Genomic DNA, 17,323 nt, shown 5'->3' with positions numbered 1-17,323 from the left:
AAAATAAACTATGCTTATATGCCATCCTAGTTGCTTTCTTATAAGAATAAATATGAATAGATTCCCTTAAGACCCCATTAATTGTAAGATACCACAGGTTTTTTCCCACTGATTTCCAAGATGCTGTGATGTGAAATATTTTCTCAGAATCCGTAAAGTTTGGTATTGTTTCTTACATTTTTCATGAGATTTATTTCAAGGCAGAAGTAAAATGTTTGTTTTACTATTTAAATTATGGAAATCAAGGTAAATCACTGTTATCTTTCAGGGCAGCTTGGTGTTTGTGGTTGGAAAAATGGACGGGTTACTCATGGTTAGTGGTCGAAGACATAATGCTGATGACATTGTTGCTACTGGATTGGCTGTGGAATCAATAAAGACTGTTTATAGAGGAAGGTGAGTAGTGCAAAGTTCAAATGTTAACATTTTCAGTAGAATCTAAATATATCAGGTGATTTGATTATATTCTGTAGATTCTCTTTCAAGTGATTGGGTTATTTTGGGTTATGCCTAGCAGAAACCAAGCTTTGAATATTTGTCTTAAAATGTCTGATTCTTTGGCTGTAATTGAGAGAAATAAGACATAATGATATCCTTGTGTTTCAGTTTTTAATTGTCACTATTTGTTGAGGACTGAGGAGGATTCTAAAATGTTGAACTTCCTACATTCCTTCAATACAGAAGTAGTCCCATTCAGTCTAATTGAGAAAAATGCTGGGAGTTTTACATCTAAGAATTGTTTCTCTTACTCATCTCTAATTTATTATATCATTTTAACACAGAGATTGGCATAGCACTTAAGTACCAATTTCAAATTCCATGGGTGAAGTCAATTAGATACCTTTTTTCCTTTGCTTATTAATTGAAGAAAAGATTTTTGGTACATATTTGAATAATGTATGTCCTGTTTGGTTGTTTACAATCATGGATATATGTTTTAAAGCAATCTTGGTGTCCCTTTAGTATTTGAAGAGGAAAAAGGAATTAAACCAATACAGAACCAATTCTTGAAATGTGTAGTTTTTGTCATGGTGTAGCTTCCTATGAGATGTAAACTCGGTGGGGCACTAGACCTGACTTTGGTCACAGCTATACCCATAACACTCAGCAGAGCACCTGGCACACAGTAGGTGTTCAATAAATATGTGTGGATGAAAGGAAGGAAGGGAAACGGTCAGGTGTGTGGGTATATTCAGTTCTCCAATGACTTCCCATTATTTCATGCATTCATTCTACAACTGTTTATTGGGTGCCCACTGTATGCCACTGTTATTGATGTTCACGGTGTGGTGTTGAACAAAACAGGCCTTGTGAAGCCACATTCTCATTGGGGGAAACGGACAGCAACCACATAGTGAAATAGATAACGTATGAGATGATGACAAATGCTATGCAGAAAAAAACATAGAGGGTGGGGGTGTGCTTGCCACTTTCTATTAGGTGGTCTGGGAATGCCCTATTAGTAAGGGACGTTTGAGCGGAGACCTCTCTTAAAACACCCCTCCCCTTGGCCTACCGGGTCCTCTGTGACCACCTGGCCTGGCTCTGACCTCTCGCCACCGCTCTCTGCGTCACCACTCTGCTTCAGGCACACTGGCCTCCTTGCTGTTCTTCAAACCGGCCAAGCTCGCTCCTACCTCAGAGCCTTTTCGCTTTCCGTTCCTTCTGCCAGGAAACCTCCTCCTCCAGATCTCCGCGTGGCTCGCGTCCTCACTTCACCCGGGTCTCTGCTCCAGTGTCCACTCCTCAGGAAAGCACACCCCACCACCTGCCTTCGTAGCACACCACTCCACCCCTCACCCTGCCTCAGCTTTCTCCTAGTGTATATTACAACATGACATTGCATTTGTTTGTTCTGTCTCTCTGACATGCAAACTCCATGAAGACAGGGCCTCTGTCTTATTTATCACTGTGTCCCAACATTCACAACAGTGGTGCTTAATACATGTTTTTTGAGTCCTCGTTTTGGTAGTAATGATTGTACTTTTTCTTGCTAAACTACTCATTCTTGGCTAGTGTGGTGGGGATGTCCCTTCTCTGTATTCCAACTGAGCAAAGTAAACAGGGCTGGTTTCGAAGGGAGTCCTGATGTGTTTGCTCTGTCTCTCTTAGGATTGCGGTGTTTGCTGTGTCTGTATTTTATGACGAGCGCATCGTGGTGGTTGCGGAACAGAGACCCGATGCTTCCGAGGAAGACAGCTTCCAGTGGATGAGCCGGGTGCTGCAGGTGAGCTTCGTTGTCAAAGGTGGCAGCAGCCAGCGCTTGACATTTTCTTCGGTGGACTGGTTATACTACCGTATTTTTTTCTTGCCAATCACTACTTAAATATGCTGGGTGCTATTAACAAAACTAGATAGTTAATACCTTTTCTCCTTGTGGACCACATAGTATTTTTCTGCTCAGGTTGCCAAAAAGAATTGAATTAACTTGCCTCAGCAAATTCTTTCACTTTTTTGTTCTGAAGTGTTTACAACCCATAAAAATTTTAACTGTCCATATGTGGAACACATCTTCGGCAGTAATCAATCCCCTTGTCAACAGCTACAGTCTTACTACATGGTAAAAGTGGTGCGTAGAGTGCAAGGGATCCAAATAAATATAGGGTGTTGTTCTTACTTTGAAAGGGCTTTATTGTGAAGTTAGAGATCTGGGTGACATAAACCACTAGGGAAAGGGAAAGATTTGGTTTCAGTATAAGGGATATCTTTCTAGAGGGGGCAGGCTAGAGTGATGAAAGGTGCTTACTTGTCTTCATTTGAATGCCAGCTCCACTCCCCACCACATATATGCCTTTAGGCAAGTTACTTAACCTCAGGGAGCCTATTTCCTAATCTATAGAGTGGGCATAAAATTATTTATATTACAGAGCTATTAGGAGGATTAATTGATAGTAATTAATTAATTGAAGCATTTAATAAATGATGACTAAATAACATTTCCTTTTACTCTCTGTCCCCTCACTTGTCTTCATTTTTCTACTTAGTATTCATCACCATACTAGAGGCCCAATGCACGAATTCGTGCACCAGTGGGGTCCCTCGGCCCGGCCTGCGGGATCAGACCAAAACCGGCTCTCCGGCATCCCCCAAGGGTCCCGGATTATGATAGGGCACAGGCCAGGCCGAGGGACCCCACTGGTGCATGATCAGGGCCAGGGAGGGCTCCGGGGCTCTGGCCCGTCTCGCATCTAGGATAGGATAAGTATGTTTATATTTTAGTATATGTGCTGCCGAAGCGAGCACAGGTATGTTTATATTTATTGTCTTCTACATCCACTATATTATAAGCCCCATGAAGGCCAAGACTTTATCTCTTTTGTTCCCTGCTCAGTCCCCAGAACCTGTTAGCTATGCCAGCACATCATCATAGTAGGCTTAGTAAGTGTTGGTTGGGTAATGAAAGGTCTAAAGAAAACATGACCTGTCCTGGCCATAGCGACTTATATGTCATTGGGAGTGTTCCCAACATCCATAACTGGTCAGTTTGGGCCGTTTGGATTTATTAATTGCCAGTGTAGTTCTAATGTTGTAGAAATGATGCAATCCTGGGATGAATGATAGGGCTAGGTGACTTTTAAGATTTCCTATCCTCGGGGTCTGTGATTCTGAATTATCAGCTGGCATAACATAAGCTATTTGTAGTGGAAATCAGGGAAAGAAAGGATATCTACTGAAGATACACTAGACAGAAAAGACTCTGAAGAGGTGGGCCTGGGCTGATCTCTGAAAGGTGGATAAGAACCAGACTTGCAAAGAGAGTATTTCTTATACTGTTCCTATTTTCTTTTTTCTTTTTTAAAAATATATATTTTATTGATTTTTCACAGAGAGGAAGGGAGAGAGGATAGAGAGTTAGAAACATCGATGAGAGAGAAACATCGATCAGCTGCCTCCTGCACATCCCCCATGGGGATGTGCCCGCAACCCAGGTACATGCCCTTGACCGGAATCGAACCTGGGACCTCTCAGTCCGCAGGCCGACGCTCTATCCACTGAGCCAAACCGGTTTCGGCTACTGTTCCTATTTTCAAACACATAAACTGCTTATTTCCTTCACAATGAACTTTGGGGCATAATGGTTGAATCTTGTAGTGAATTATGTTTTTTCCTGTCACAGGAAACTGAAATTCCCCAAGATATTTGTTACTCTTTTGGAAAGCATCTATAGGAATTAAATGCTATGCTAATTCAAATTCTTGTAAAAGTCATTTGGGGTCTGATTTGCGCATGAAATAAAAGGGCATTATTTTTGCAGTCTCTGTAGCTTCGCAGCTTGGAGCACTTGGATTCATAGTAGAACAGTAAGGGTACCATATGTCCTGGTAGGTAGAGCCCAGTGGTGGTTAATTCCAGGTCTATGTGTAATAAAGTAAATACCTAACTAAGAAAGGTGGTCAGTAGACACCTTACCAAAAGGTGTATTCAGTAGGAAATCAAGGCTACATGCAGTAATACATTTGTTAACTTTCTGTAACTCTGAGATACCGGAGACTTAGGAACTCTGCCAGACTTTCCACTTGTTGCTGTTGATAAGGAGGGTAGTTGGAGGAGTATTGATTTTTACGTTTATTCTTTTGCCCTTTTAAGTTGTTTAAAACAACCAAAACACATTACTAGGTTTTTCACATTATCACTCAACATATTGAGGCTTGCAAGTCAATGTTTACCTCTGCCCTTTTAGATAGTATCTTACCCTTCTGTTGACTTCTACCATCATTGAACGGATTAGGTAACTTTAGATATATGGGATCTTAATAATCTTCCAGATTCCAGAGCTAGAATAGAATGTATAGAGAAAGAAAATTCTAGAATAGAATAATGAATTGTGTAAAATTAATCTCACAGAATATTTCTCTTTTTCCAGGCAATCGATAGCATTCATCAAGTGGGGGTTTATTGTCTTGCTCTGGTGCCTGCCAATACATTGCCAAAAACTCCACTAGGAGGAATCCACATATCTCAAACGAAACAGCTCTTTCTAGAAGGATCTCTACATCCGTGCAATATCCTCATGTGCCCACATACATGTGTGACCAATTTGCCAAAACCCCGGCAAAAGCAACCAGGTAATGTGCTGGCTTTGAAGATGTAATGGTGAGATTGTAAATTCAAGAAGCTGAGTTTTCCCCCCGTGATTCTTTCTCTAAAATCAGACTTTACAAAAGTTAGCAACGAGAATAGTTACCATCAGGCTGAAAGCAGGGAGGACTGAGACCCTGCAGGACGGCTTCTCTCGCTCCCTGTTGGCTCCCTCTCCTAAGTAATTCTTAGTAGTGTTCCTCCTTTCCCCGGGATGTGAGGCACGGAGTCAAGACACTCAGAATCCCACTTGGGAAGCAGAATAAAGCAAGTCCTACAGGGAGGTTTTAAAAAGATAGCTAGTATTTATTGAGTGCCTACTAAAAACCAAATATTAGCTAATTTTTATGTTTTACAAATGTGATCCTAAAGCTCTGTGCTCAGCTATGGAAAGTAAAGTTCAGGAAAGTTAAGAATTGTGCCCAAAGTCAGATAGATAGTGGCAGAGGTGAGCGTCACACTAATTGACTCTAAAATCCATGCTCTGAATTGCTAAATCACACTGCCTTTCGGTTGGGACTCTCTTACCTAGAGTCACCCCTCATTCCTTTTAGCTTTCGGTGTCTGATTTGGGCCTGTAACAGCTCTGAGGGGAAAAGTGTTTAATTCTGAAATTTTCTGAATTGTAAGCACAGGTAAATAGCATGTTTAGCATTTGCCATATTCCTATGACTTCAAGACCCAAATAAGAGTATATGAATTGCCATATGGAAAAGGAAAACAAAACAGTCAATTTCCCCCTTTTGCCTAATTTCTGAGCAGACGTAGGTTATAGCGCTGAGTTAGGAGGCTAAAGGCAGGAGTAATTGATTGATGGTCAGTCATGTTAAACTGTCGGTTCAATCCAACATGAAATCATTAAGTTTTATTGATGCTTTTTCATTTCATTGAGAAGTCAGTGAGAGGCTCCTGGTTTCCTGCAGGCCTTAAAACATGAGAGCCCAAAACTAGCCTTTACGGATCCTGCTGCCGCCACGCGCACGATGTACACCAGCACATCAGCCTCCGTCTGTGCTGGGAAGAGAAGGTAGCAGTGGGAAGATAGGAAAGGAAAGGGAAGCGTAGCATTTAATTATATGTCTGTAAGACCGCTTTTACTGAAAAGTAAACATGAGTGCTCAGTAACAAAATACAAGTACGCCTCTGACTCTAGGTATTTTTATCACGATATTAAAATGTTAATATGCTCTGCAGTAGTTATTACATCGGGGTTCTTGTGGCTAAGATCATCTATCACAGTTGTTTATCTAGATGTTATTGTCAGCTCACCAGCTAACCTTGTCTTAGTAACAGTGTGTGTAGAGCTAAAGTATATATGACATTTATTAGTTTCTGCTAGTAGAAATGAGAGTTTAAGGAGGCTAATATTCTAAAGGGACAAGTAAAACCAAGAAGTTTGTATGTTAGTAATTAAGAAATGTATAAAAAGTATACATTTATTACCTGCCTAAGTATCTGACAGATGTATAAAATACACAATCATTCTCCATCTCAAATCCTGTTACACTGAAGTCCTACAGTCATTTTTCATGTGAATAAAATTCTATTTAAATTGCATTTAATCTAGAATTCCTTTAACAAAACATTTGTGTCATAATAGATGCTTAAAATGTGCTACTTAGGAACATAGGACCTGCCTAAAAACATTGCTTTTGCTAGCCAGATTTCACCTAATTTTATTAAATGATAAAACCTATTTCAGAAATTTATTCCTAAGTCCACATGGGCATAACATCCACCTGTCTTCTGGAAGAAAACATTAGGTTTGGCTCTGTTTTTTGCTGTCTGTTGTGATTACCTGCTAAGATCTAAGTGGGATATAATGGGTCAGACCAAAGCAGTTTGGAAATCATGGGATAGATGAGTTGGAGATGATGTGGGGATCACATGACAGGTTGGGGTTTAAGAAGAATACAGAGTTGAGATGGGTAAAAAGAGAGGAAAGGAAGATGGAAAAAGTGTTAAGGCAGTCGGGGGAGGGAGGGCGGGAATCTCATTGAGATACCTATCTGTTGGAGCTATTGTCTAAAGAATGGGAATGTGTTAGGACTGATTTGGGCTGCAAGTTCCAGAAAAACATAACAGCAGCTTAAACAGGAGACAGGTTTATCTCTTTCTAAGGTAAAGGAAAGGCAGAGCTAGGCAGTCCAGGACTCGGATGGCAGCTCCTCAGTCGTTATGATTCCAATTTTCCACCTCTCTGCTCTTGTATTACATCAGTCAACTATTACTATAGCTGTGCTGCATAACCCTAACGCTCAGCAGCTTAAATAAGAAGCATTTGTTTTTCACTCATGGGATGTGGAGCTGTGGGCTGGGATCAGCTGGCTGGCCTTGGCTTCAGGCTGTAAGTTGGGTTAGAGTCATTCCATGTGCCTCCTCATCATGGGACCAGCAACTACCTGGGCCATATTTTTGTCAAAGCAAATGGCAAAAACAAGAAGGCAAGTCACATCACACAAGCATCTTTAAAACTTGTGTTTATGTCCTGTCTTCTAACATTTCATTGTCCCAAACAAGTCAAACCAACCCAGAGTCAGTGGAACAGAGCGGTAGACTCCTCCCATGAGTCACAGCATGGACAGGAAGGGCTGCAAGAAAGTACCAGCCTGCCACACCATCCCTAGGCTTCCTGACCTCCAGCCGTCCTTCCTGCGTTCTAGCCAGCAGGTGGGAGAAAAAGGCAAAGGAGGGAATACCCGCCCCCTTTAAGCATATTTTCTAGAAATTGCATATATCATTTCCTCTGATATATTATTATCCAGTACTATAGCATATAGTCTTTATTCCAGGCAACAAACTGGCGGTTCTGTTTTTAAGACAAAGGAGGAGAGTGGACATTGGGGTTGATGACTAGTGGTCTTTGCCACAGGAAATGTACAGAGTTTTGTGGGCAAAATAAGGCATATTTACAGCTACAGCAAATGTCAGCAATTAGCCTCCTAGATGCTCCTGCTTTCAGTTACTTTTTACTTTCTGTGACCCATGGGCTCAAGAAATGTACAGAGTAGGATCTGAAGAAATTGCTGCTGAATTATTTTTGTTTTAAGTTAACTCTGAAAATTTTACTTTTTAAAAATGTCACACTTTTGTTATATTACATGTGAATACAGGATTGGGCAACTAACACAGTCAAATTTGCAGAGCCCTGCCTATATAAAAACCTCTCCAGCATGATATCTGTAACTTATTATGCAGTTTCTTAGGAAGGAATTTTGCATATTATACTTAAAATTGCAGTAAGGCACTTTTGTAAACAAAGTGTTCAGCACTCCATAGACGCAGACAGTGGGGTGGTGAGGGCCTGCGGGAGGGGCAGGGGCAGGGGCAGGGGGGCTGGAGGGGGTCAATGGGGGAAACGGGCCTATGTAATACTTTCAACAATAAAGATTTAAAAGAGAAAGTGTTCAGCACTCAGAATGTTGGGGTACTTTACACTTTTTGAATTTTTTATTCAATTTAAATTTTTAAATGTTTTATTTGAAATAATTTCACACAAAAATTGCCAAATAATGCAAAGAATTCCCTGTATCCTTTACCCAGCTTTTCCAAATATTTTAAAGTGATTCTATGATTTAAGTGATTTTTTTTCCAGCTGCTTCAATATATTCAAGTGCAACAGATTTTGGCAATAAAAGATATTTAATATTAATCTAAGCATAGCACCACCATTAATCAAAACTCAACTGACAATACATTTTGTTACCTTTTAGCATTTTCTTAGTTTGACTCAGTGGAGTCTTAACCGTTAAGTGACCAAGCCACCAAGAAAGGCATAAAGAACACTAGCACCTTTTTCTTAAAATGGGGCGGGGGGGGGGGGAGTTCTCCCTTTTTATTTATTAATTTTTTAAGAATTTTAAATTGATTTTTAGAGAGAGAGGGAGAGTGAAAAATAGAAACATTGATGAGAGAGGAACATAATCGATCGATGGCTGCCTTCTACATGCCCCCTATGGGCATCAAGCTTGCAACCCGGGCATGTGCCCTGACTGGAAATGGAGCTGGTGACCTCTTGGTTCATGGGTTGACACTTAACCACTGAGCCACACCTGCCAGGCTCCCTTTTTACTTTGAAGTGTCAAACCTATGGAAAAGTTGAAAGAATAGTATAATGGTCACCCGATTACCATCTTCTAGATTAACCAATTGTTACCATTTTTTTAGTGAACTCTTTGAAAGTGGATCGCAGACATCATGGCCCTTCACCCCTAAGTATTGCAGCAGTGTCTCTCCAAAGAACAAAAACATTCTCCCAGAATTTTCCTAATCAACCATTATCCTATTAAGAAATTTAACCTTAATATAATGCTTTCATCTAATAGTACACAGTCCATATTCAGATTTCTCCACTTGCTTGTTATAGCTGATTTTTTTAAGATCCAGTATCCCGCGAAGGTCACGAATTGCCTTTGGGTGACATGTTCTTTAATTTGGTGGAAGTTCCCAGCCATATTTTGTCTTCAAGACATGGATGTTTTTGAGGAGTCCAGGCTAGCTGTCCTATAGAATACCCCATAACCTAGCTGTTATTCACTCTCAATAAAGCACTTCTGATATTCCTGATGAACTAACTCACTCTCAGTTCTTGTAGAAAGCAGATTTCTTTCCAGATCAGATATTCATTACTGATAAACTCACTTTTAGGGTTGTGTTGTGTTTGGAGCATTTGCAACCAACTGTCACCTCCTCAGAGTAAAATCTTCCCTATACCCACCTGCTCTCCTCCGTCCCCCCAACTCCCCAATTCCCGTGGGCCTATTTTGTTCTGTACTTATTTGTGTATGTGCTTAGTAGTTGCCTTTCCCCACTAGAATTCAAGCTCTTCGTCTTGTTTGCCCCTGTGTTCCCAGTGCCTAGGAGAATGCTCCATTATTTGAACCAGTTTTGGTCGGTCTAAAGCAGCCGTGGGCAAACTACGGCCCGCGGGCTGGATCCGGCCCTTTTGAAATGAATAAAACTAAAAAAAAAAAAAAAAGAGAGACGGTACCCTTTTATGTAATGATGTTTACTTTGAATTTATATTAGTTCACACAAACACTCCATCCATGCTTTTGTTCCGGCCCTCCGGTCCAGTTTAAGAACCCATTGTGGCCCTTGAGTCAAAAAGTTTGCCGACCCCTGGTAAAGTATATTGGGGCATGTAACTTGAATTACCATCTCCTTGGCTGAATTTTGCCTTTACTTACAGGTGTAGGCCCTGCTTCTGTGATGGTTGGGAATCTGGTTGCTGGAAAACGCATAGCACAAGCTGCAGGAAGGGATCTCGGGCAAATTGAAGAGAATGATTTAGTGAGGAAGGTAAGTTTCCAGAAGTGCTGATTTTTACAAACAGGTCAGGGACCAAACTTGAACTTCAAGGTAGCAGATGGGAGGTGTGTTATCCAACTTTTCAAAGGTTGCTGAACCTGATTCTTTTTTCTGCTTTGTGACTTTAGCACCAATTTTTGGCAGAGATATTACAGTGGCGAGCCCAGGCAACTCCTGACCATGTACTCTTCATGCTGTTAAATGCAAAGGTATGAAAACTTCATTTTTATATCACATCAGGTGAATGTTGTGGGATTATCTTAGGCACTTTTGATCTATTTCATCAGAAAATGTCTGTTGCCAACTCTGAGGAAAGAGTTACTGCTTTCTCCTTGTTTTGACATATGAGGATAAGTTGTGCAATCATTCAAGGTTGAAATGAGACCTCCTGCAGTGTTATTTAATAGTGTCTTTTCTTATTTTTTTTTTATTTTTTATTTTTAAGATGTCTCTATTTTTTAATTTTTTTTATTATTATTTTTTTTTATTGATTAAAGTAATACAAAGAGTATTACATATGTGTCCATTTCCCCCCCCCCCCCCCCCCCCCGCCCAATAGTGTCTTTTCTTGTGTTACAATCAAGTCATCTTTTTTCAGTTCTGTGAGGAATGGTGGGGCCAACAATGCAATTACATATATCTACAGATATATGGAATGCATTATGTCACTTAATTTTTTTACCCAGTTTAACTTTTAATTCTTTGATTTCTGCCAGGAAGAAAGTGACTTTAGATCAGCATTTTTAAAACAGTTATTTTTGGTACATACTTAAGTAATTTATTGCTGACAGATAAAAAGCAAATTGAAAATTATTTGAATGCATTTAACTACTGCTTTCTAATGATGGTTCACCAGAATATTGTATTCAGAGGACGGGAGAGGGGAAGAGAGAAACATCAGTGAGAGAGAAACATTGATTGATTGCCTCCTGCACGCCCCCTACTGGGGATCAAGCCCGAAACCCGGGCTTATGCCCTGACCAGGAATCAGACTGGTGACCTCTTTGTGCATAGGACTATGCTCAGCCCACTGAGCCACACCAGCTGGACAGAGCCCTCATTCTTCACTTAGACAGCCTCTGCGAGATAGTATGATAAGATGCCTTTGTAAAACAGTTATTTATGTATGTATTTGTTAGTCCTCACCCGAAGATGTGTTTTTTAAGCAGTTAAAATTAATGTTTATTTAACCAAATATCTCCCAAATATTATCAACTCAACATGTCAATATAAAAATTATTAATTATATATTTAACATGTATATGTGAAATCTAAGTCTATGTGTATTTTTAAACTTAGAGTACTTTTTCATTCAAATGCTAAATTTGCACCAGAAATATTTGGTCTATATTTACATATCTTACAATTGGTAGTTGAAAAAGTAGATTAATGCCCAAGTTATTCCAAACATACTTAAAAGTGTTTCAATAACTGAGTCAAGTTTCACCGAGGATATGTTTTCATTGGTTTTAGAGATGGGGGGGGCGGGGAGGGGAAGAGAGAGAGAAACATCAGTAGGTTGCCTCCCATACGCACCCCAACTGGGGATTAGCCTGCAACTGGGCATGTGCCCTGACTGGGATTGAACCCACAACCGTTCTGTGCACAGGACGACACTCCAACCACCCAGGCCACACCAGCCAGGGCAGATATGATACCTTTTTTAAAATGTTTCTTGTGAATTTATATAATAGTGGTTACATCTTGTATTTATCTATATTTTCCAAATTTTCTATATGAAACATGTCCCTATTTTATATTCCTGAAATTTTTTAAAAAATGTTATTTTTAAAAGAAACTGTTAAGCCCTAACTGGTTTGGTTCAGTGGATGGAGTGTCAGCCTGCGGACTGAAGGGTCCCGGGTTCAAATCTGGTCAAGGGCACATGCCGGGTTTCGGGCTTGATCCCCAGTGGGAGGCAGCCGATCAATGACTCTCTCATCCTGGTTCATAGGTCGATGCTCAACCACTGAGCCACAGTAGCCGGGCTGCTTTATATTTTATGCACTTTCCCATTTGTGGGAAATTTTTACAAGGGAAAGGAGTTTAAAAAGCCCAGGCTAGTGAAACTTGAATGTATAATAATAAAAGCGTAATATGCAAATTGACCAAATAACTGAACAGCTGAATGACCTTCTGGATGACCACACTGTGACACGCACTGGCACCAGGCCAGCCAAGGGGGTTGTGATGCGATTGGTCGGTGGGGGGGCCCGCCATTGCCCCACAATCACCCTGCAGAGGGAGGCCCAGGCTACCAGCCCATGGGACAATCGATCAGGGGCCGGGGGGCGGGCCCTCCTTCTGCTGGAGGATCGATAGCAGAGCCCCACAGTTGATCGCCTCAAGGAGGGAGGCCCAGGCTATCCAGCCGGCAGCGCTGCGGCAGGTGGGCAGGACCTCCCTCTGCAGGATGATCGATCTGGGGGCCCTGCGATCCATTGCCCCGCCCCACTGAGGGAGGCCCAGGCCACCAGCCAGCAACACTGTAGCAGGTGTGTGGGGCCAGCCAGCGATTGCCCCGCAGAGGTATACCCAGGCCAGCCAAGCAATCACACCCCACACCTGTCAAGCGATCGCACCCCACTCCTGTCGCTTGCAGAGGGAGGTGACTGGTGGCTGGGGAGGGGGAAGCAGCAGAGCACAGATGGCAAGCAGTGGTAGCGGCGGGGGTGGGGCCAGCTGCCAGCAGCCGGGGGAAGGAAAGCCCCAATAGGCCCTGATTGCAGGCCAGGCCTAGGGACTCTACCCGAGGGGTCCTGGATTGTGAAAGGGTGCAGGCAGGGCTGAGGGACAGCCCTCTGTCCCCCACCCCACCCCACCCCCATGCACAAGTTTTGTGCACCAGGCCTCTAGTTGATAATAAGGATATTTATGAAGACCCACAGGGGAAATTATTCTCAGGATCAGTAATAGTTGGCCATCTTCTGATCTGCTAATCGTCATTATAGCTAGTAACACTGATTGTTTCTGTTTTGTTTACATCTTTGCTGTTAGAAACTCAATCAGATATGTGCTTAATGCCCAGCAAATGCACATGACACATGATCAGCATTGATTGTCCTGCCCTCATCCTACTTAGCAGTCCTTTTATTTTCCCTTTACTCTTATTTCCTCGTTTAAATGAAAATATTCCTGTGTATTTCTAAAGCTATTTTAAGCAAGAAAGACTGTAAGTACATATGTTTGATTTAAGTTAATATTGATATTCCCTAAGTACCTTTAGACATTGAAAAAGAATGTCCTCTGGCACCAGAGGGATTTTCACTAGAATTGATAAATAGCTAAAAACAATCTTCCATGGCACAGTCTTTTAGGTATAATATCAAATTGGCTATACTTGTTACTGTTTTATTTTCTTAATGATCTGTATTTCCTCCTGTTTAAAGGGCACAACCGTGTGCACAGCCAGCTGCCTCCAGCTTCACAAGCGAGCAGAGAGGATTGCGTCAGTTCTCGGTGATAAGGGACATCTAAATGCAGGCGACAATGTGGTGTTGCTCTATCCACCTGGTAAGCGTTGAGTTGGGAGACTGCACCTAAGATCCATCATTAGGCTGTAGGCTAAGAGGACAGGAACTCAGGGCCACCTGCATGACCATGTAGGCTGTGCACCTCCCGACTTCCAAAGACCCTTGCACACGGGCTAAGGTGCGAGTTAATGTAGTGAGGCAGCATAATGGCTCTTCTGGGACTGGGTCTTTTGTATTTACTCTCTATTTTCATTCTCTAGCATAGTGCCTGGCACTGTGGTAACTATTGAATGAATGAAGACTTCCTGACTTTTGAGATGCTTTGTTTGTAGGAATGTTGAGAAATGGGACCATTTTACCCAGTTTCTAAAAGAAAGTTGTCCATGAACCCTTTTGACTTTAAGTTGTTCATATCATAATTGATGTGTAGTATTCCTCTTTTATTGCTGTTTTCATCTTCCATACTCTAATTCAACAACCTTCTCCTCACAGAGGGACTCTGAATTATTTGATGACAGATGTAAATATTCAAAATTTTAGGTGAAATATTTGAGTTGTCTCTTTCTTTATTCTTCTTCCACCTAACCCACTCATATATCCAGCCTTCTTTGGTCTTTTATTTCATTTTGCTTTGTGATTACTATGCCATTTTATTTACATTGATAATAAGATTTCTTAAAAGGTCAGGTGGTAAAGGAATCCTTCCTGTGGTGTTCCTGTCTTACTATCTTCCATCGACCAGTTTATTATGACATGGTGATGGAGCAGAACACTTTCTGAGGAAGCCACCCGCTAAGTCCTGATATTGTAGAGTCTTCCTCATATGACCTCCCTAAAACTTGTACCCACTGATGGAGCCATGTGTTAGAAATTAAATTGCTCTTTACCTGGGGTGGCCTTCTACAGATTTAGAGAAAACTCGTGTGTTCCTCATCTCTCCTTTTCCCTTTCTTTTATTTACCAAGTTCAACATCCCTAATTTCTGCAGTTAATTCTCCTAAGTGACATCAAGTAATGAAACCAAAACACCTTCTTGGAGTATCTTTCAAGAGTTTTCTTTACTTCTGACTTCCTTTCTTCTTATTGATTCTTGTCTTCTCTCTCTCTTTTTTTTTAAGTTGTTTTATGTGCTTTCTCCTTCCCCTTCTATTCCTTCTCAGTTTTAAAAATTCCTTCTGCTAGTGTCTCTGTTATGTTATAGTCTGAATAACCCATTTGACACATGATTTAATAAAGGTGTGCCTTTAGGTTCACTGTGATGCTAGGCAGCTACGCAACTGACTGTCTTGCAGGCATCGAGTTAATCGCTGCATTCTATGGCTGCCTGTATGCGGGGTGCGTTCCTGTGACTGTCCGGCCTCCTCATGCTCAGAACCTTACCGCCACATTGCCCACCGTCCGCATGATTGTTGATGTGAGTACCAAGTATACCTTGTCCTCATCTCATAAAATCCCAATTTAGACAACTAAGGATTCTTACTAATTCTCCAGTTCTCCTGAGTCAGAAAGTCAAATCTTTCTCCTAAAAACAGCTTATTTTTTCTTAATCGGACCAAATTGACCAGTGTTATTCAGTGGAAGAGTATGGGAAAATGGTTATTGGTGAGGTACAGAATTATGTGCATTATCATGAACATTAAAGAGACAAAGGTATCATAGTAACTCTCTATAAAACATGTTTTTCCCCTTTTTTATTTTTATTGATTGATTGATTTGAGGGAGAGAGAGAAACATCAATTTGTTGTTCTACTTATTTATGCATTCATTGGTTGATCCCTTCTTTTAAAAAAATGTTCTGGTTTTTTTTCTGTACAATAACCAAGGTAATTTTATTTGCCAAACTGAATTCTCCCCAGTGTTAGATCACTTTTATTTTGGTTAATTTTATAAATTCAGTATGTATCCAGCATAGTTTTAAAAAAGTGTCCAGAGCTCGCTCTGGAAGTGACAGAAGCTTCTGCAGAATATGAGAATTGAAGAAAATAAGATAAATCTTTATTGCATCATGTCCTAATGTCCTTTAAAGCAAAGAGTTACAAAATTCCAATTTATGTAACATTTGTTTAAGAACTGCTGCTCTGTCAGCAGTTGGAGCTTGCAGCATAAAACCTGTGTTCACCACAGATGATTTTATTACAAAGTTCAGTTCAACAAAATGCCCTTGTCATATTCTGCAAGGCAGGCCAGAGCAGCAGGGAGGGAAGTTTCCCCCCATTGACACGGTTTATGGGGAGGCCAGTCGTTTTGTGTTTCTGTGAGAGCACAGGGTCCCTCAAATTCAGCATATGTTCTAGGTCTAGTTAGTTTTACCAACCATTCACCAAACTGTCACAAACACCAACTCCTTCCCTGAGCACTACAATTCCATGTTTTTATTTTATTTTGGTCTTCATGAAACTCAAAGATTGCAGGATCCATACTGAGATTGTAACTATGGAACACCCCCTGAGAATCACTACTGTAAACAACACTGTATACTTTACCTGCAGGGGAGATGCCATGATCACGAAGGTGGTTTTCCCAGGGCGAGGCTTATCCGTTGCACCCAGATGTGCAGTTTCCCCAGATGTGGGAAACGCGACTGCATGATTTGTGGTAGTGGGTACTTAAACAAACAAACAAACAAACAACAAAAACTTGTGCGTGAACAAGTCCATCACTCTGAGTTACACATCACCAGAGGACAGATGTAAGGGGAAGCACTGACCTCCGCTGTCCTGTGTGTGTGTGTTTAAAACACTGATGTGCCCTGTCCAGTGTAGTGTGCGAGTTGCTCGTAGCAGCAGCCAGCGTCTCTGGTGCTACATGTGAGCTCAGCCTCCTGGTGCTTATTTCTGTTCATTTGTTTTCTAGGTCAGCAAAGCCGCCTGCATTCTCACCACGCAGATGCTAATGAGGTTACTGAAGTCGCGAGAGGCAGCTGCAACTGTGGATGTGAAAACCTGGCCAACCATCATTGACACAGGTGAAGGGGAGATTCCTCCAGAGTTGAAGGAACAAGAGCATTTACTCCCTGGAAGTTCCTAGATTCTTAGCCAAAGATGTTTACGTAGCTCTTACATCACAACACGTTCCCTCTGATAAGACAGAGACAGAACTTAATACCCAGTCAGCTTGCCTTACCAAAAGGCTGGATTCTGCAACAGCCAGACCCAGAGAAGCACACCACAACAGGCTAAGGCCCCCAAGACAGTATGTTGCTCTTACTCTAGGCATCATCAAATGTTGGTTAGGTTTTTATGCTGGATATAACCATGTACATGTAGGGCCATGTAAAACACAGATCTGATACAGTCTTGATCTAGATGTGATATAGCAGAAACAGCACTGGACTAGGAGTCAGAAGACCTGGTTGTAGTTGAAGCTTTAGTATTATCCTATATAATAAAAGGCTAATACGCAAATCGACCGAACAGTGGAATAACCAGTCGCTATGACACACAATGCAGGAGCTGCCCCCT

The 17,323-nt window shown here is 41.4% G+C and overlaps 1 protein-coding gene across 2 annotated transcripts in view; it reads left to right on the top strand.

Annotated features, from left to right (window-relative positions):
• Positions 1 to 17,323, top strand: part of DIP2B (disco interacting protein 2 homolog B) — a 238,357-nt gene that overhangs the window by 200,881 nt on the left and 20,153 nt on the right. The window contains exons 21-29 of one of the 2 annotated variants that reach the window (XM_081082638.1): positions 269 to 396; positions 1,589 to 1,735; positions 2,113 to 2,227; positions 4,865 to 5,066; positions 10,271 to 10,380; positions 10,518 to 10,598; positions 13,779 to 13,902; positions 15,155 to 15,276; positions 16,716 to 16,827. In XM_081082638.1, the coding sequence (XP_080938764.1) occupies positions 269 to 396; positions 1,589 to 1,735; positions 2,113 to 2,227; positions 4,865 to 5,066; positions 10,271 to 10,380; positions 10,518 to 10,598; positions 13,779 to 13,902; positions 15,155 to 15,276; positions 16,716 to 16,827 (1,141 nt within the window). The remainder of the gene's footprint in view (positions 1 to 268; positions 397 to 1,588; positions 1,736 to 2,112; positions 2,228 to 4,864; positions 5,067 to 10,270; positions 10,381 to 10,517; positions 10,599 to 13,778; positions 13,903 to 15,154; positions 15,277 to 16,715; positions 16,828 to 17,323) is intronic. The other variant, XM_081082637.1, reaches the window with a different exon arrangement.

Source organism: Myotis nattereri (genome assembly GCF_964212035.1).
Source record: "Myotis nattereri genome assembly, chromosome: 2".
NCBI lineage: Eukaryota > Metazoa > Chordata > Mammalia > Chiroptera > Vespertilionidae > Myotis > Myotis nattereri.
The sequence above is the reverse complement of the archived record's forward strand: the minus strand, read 5'-3'. Positions and strand labels throughout refer to the sequence as shown.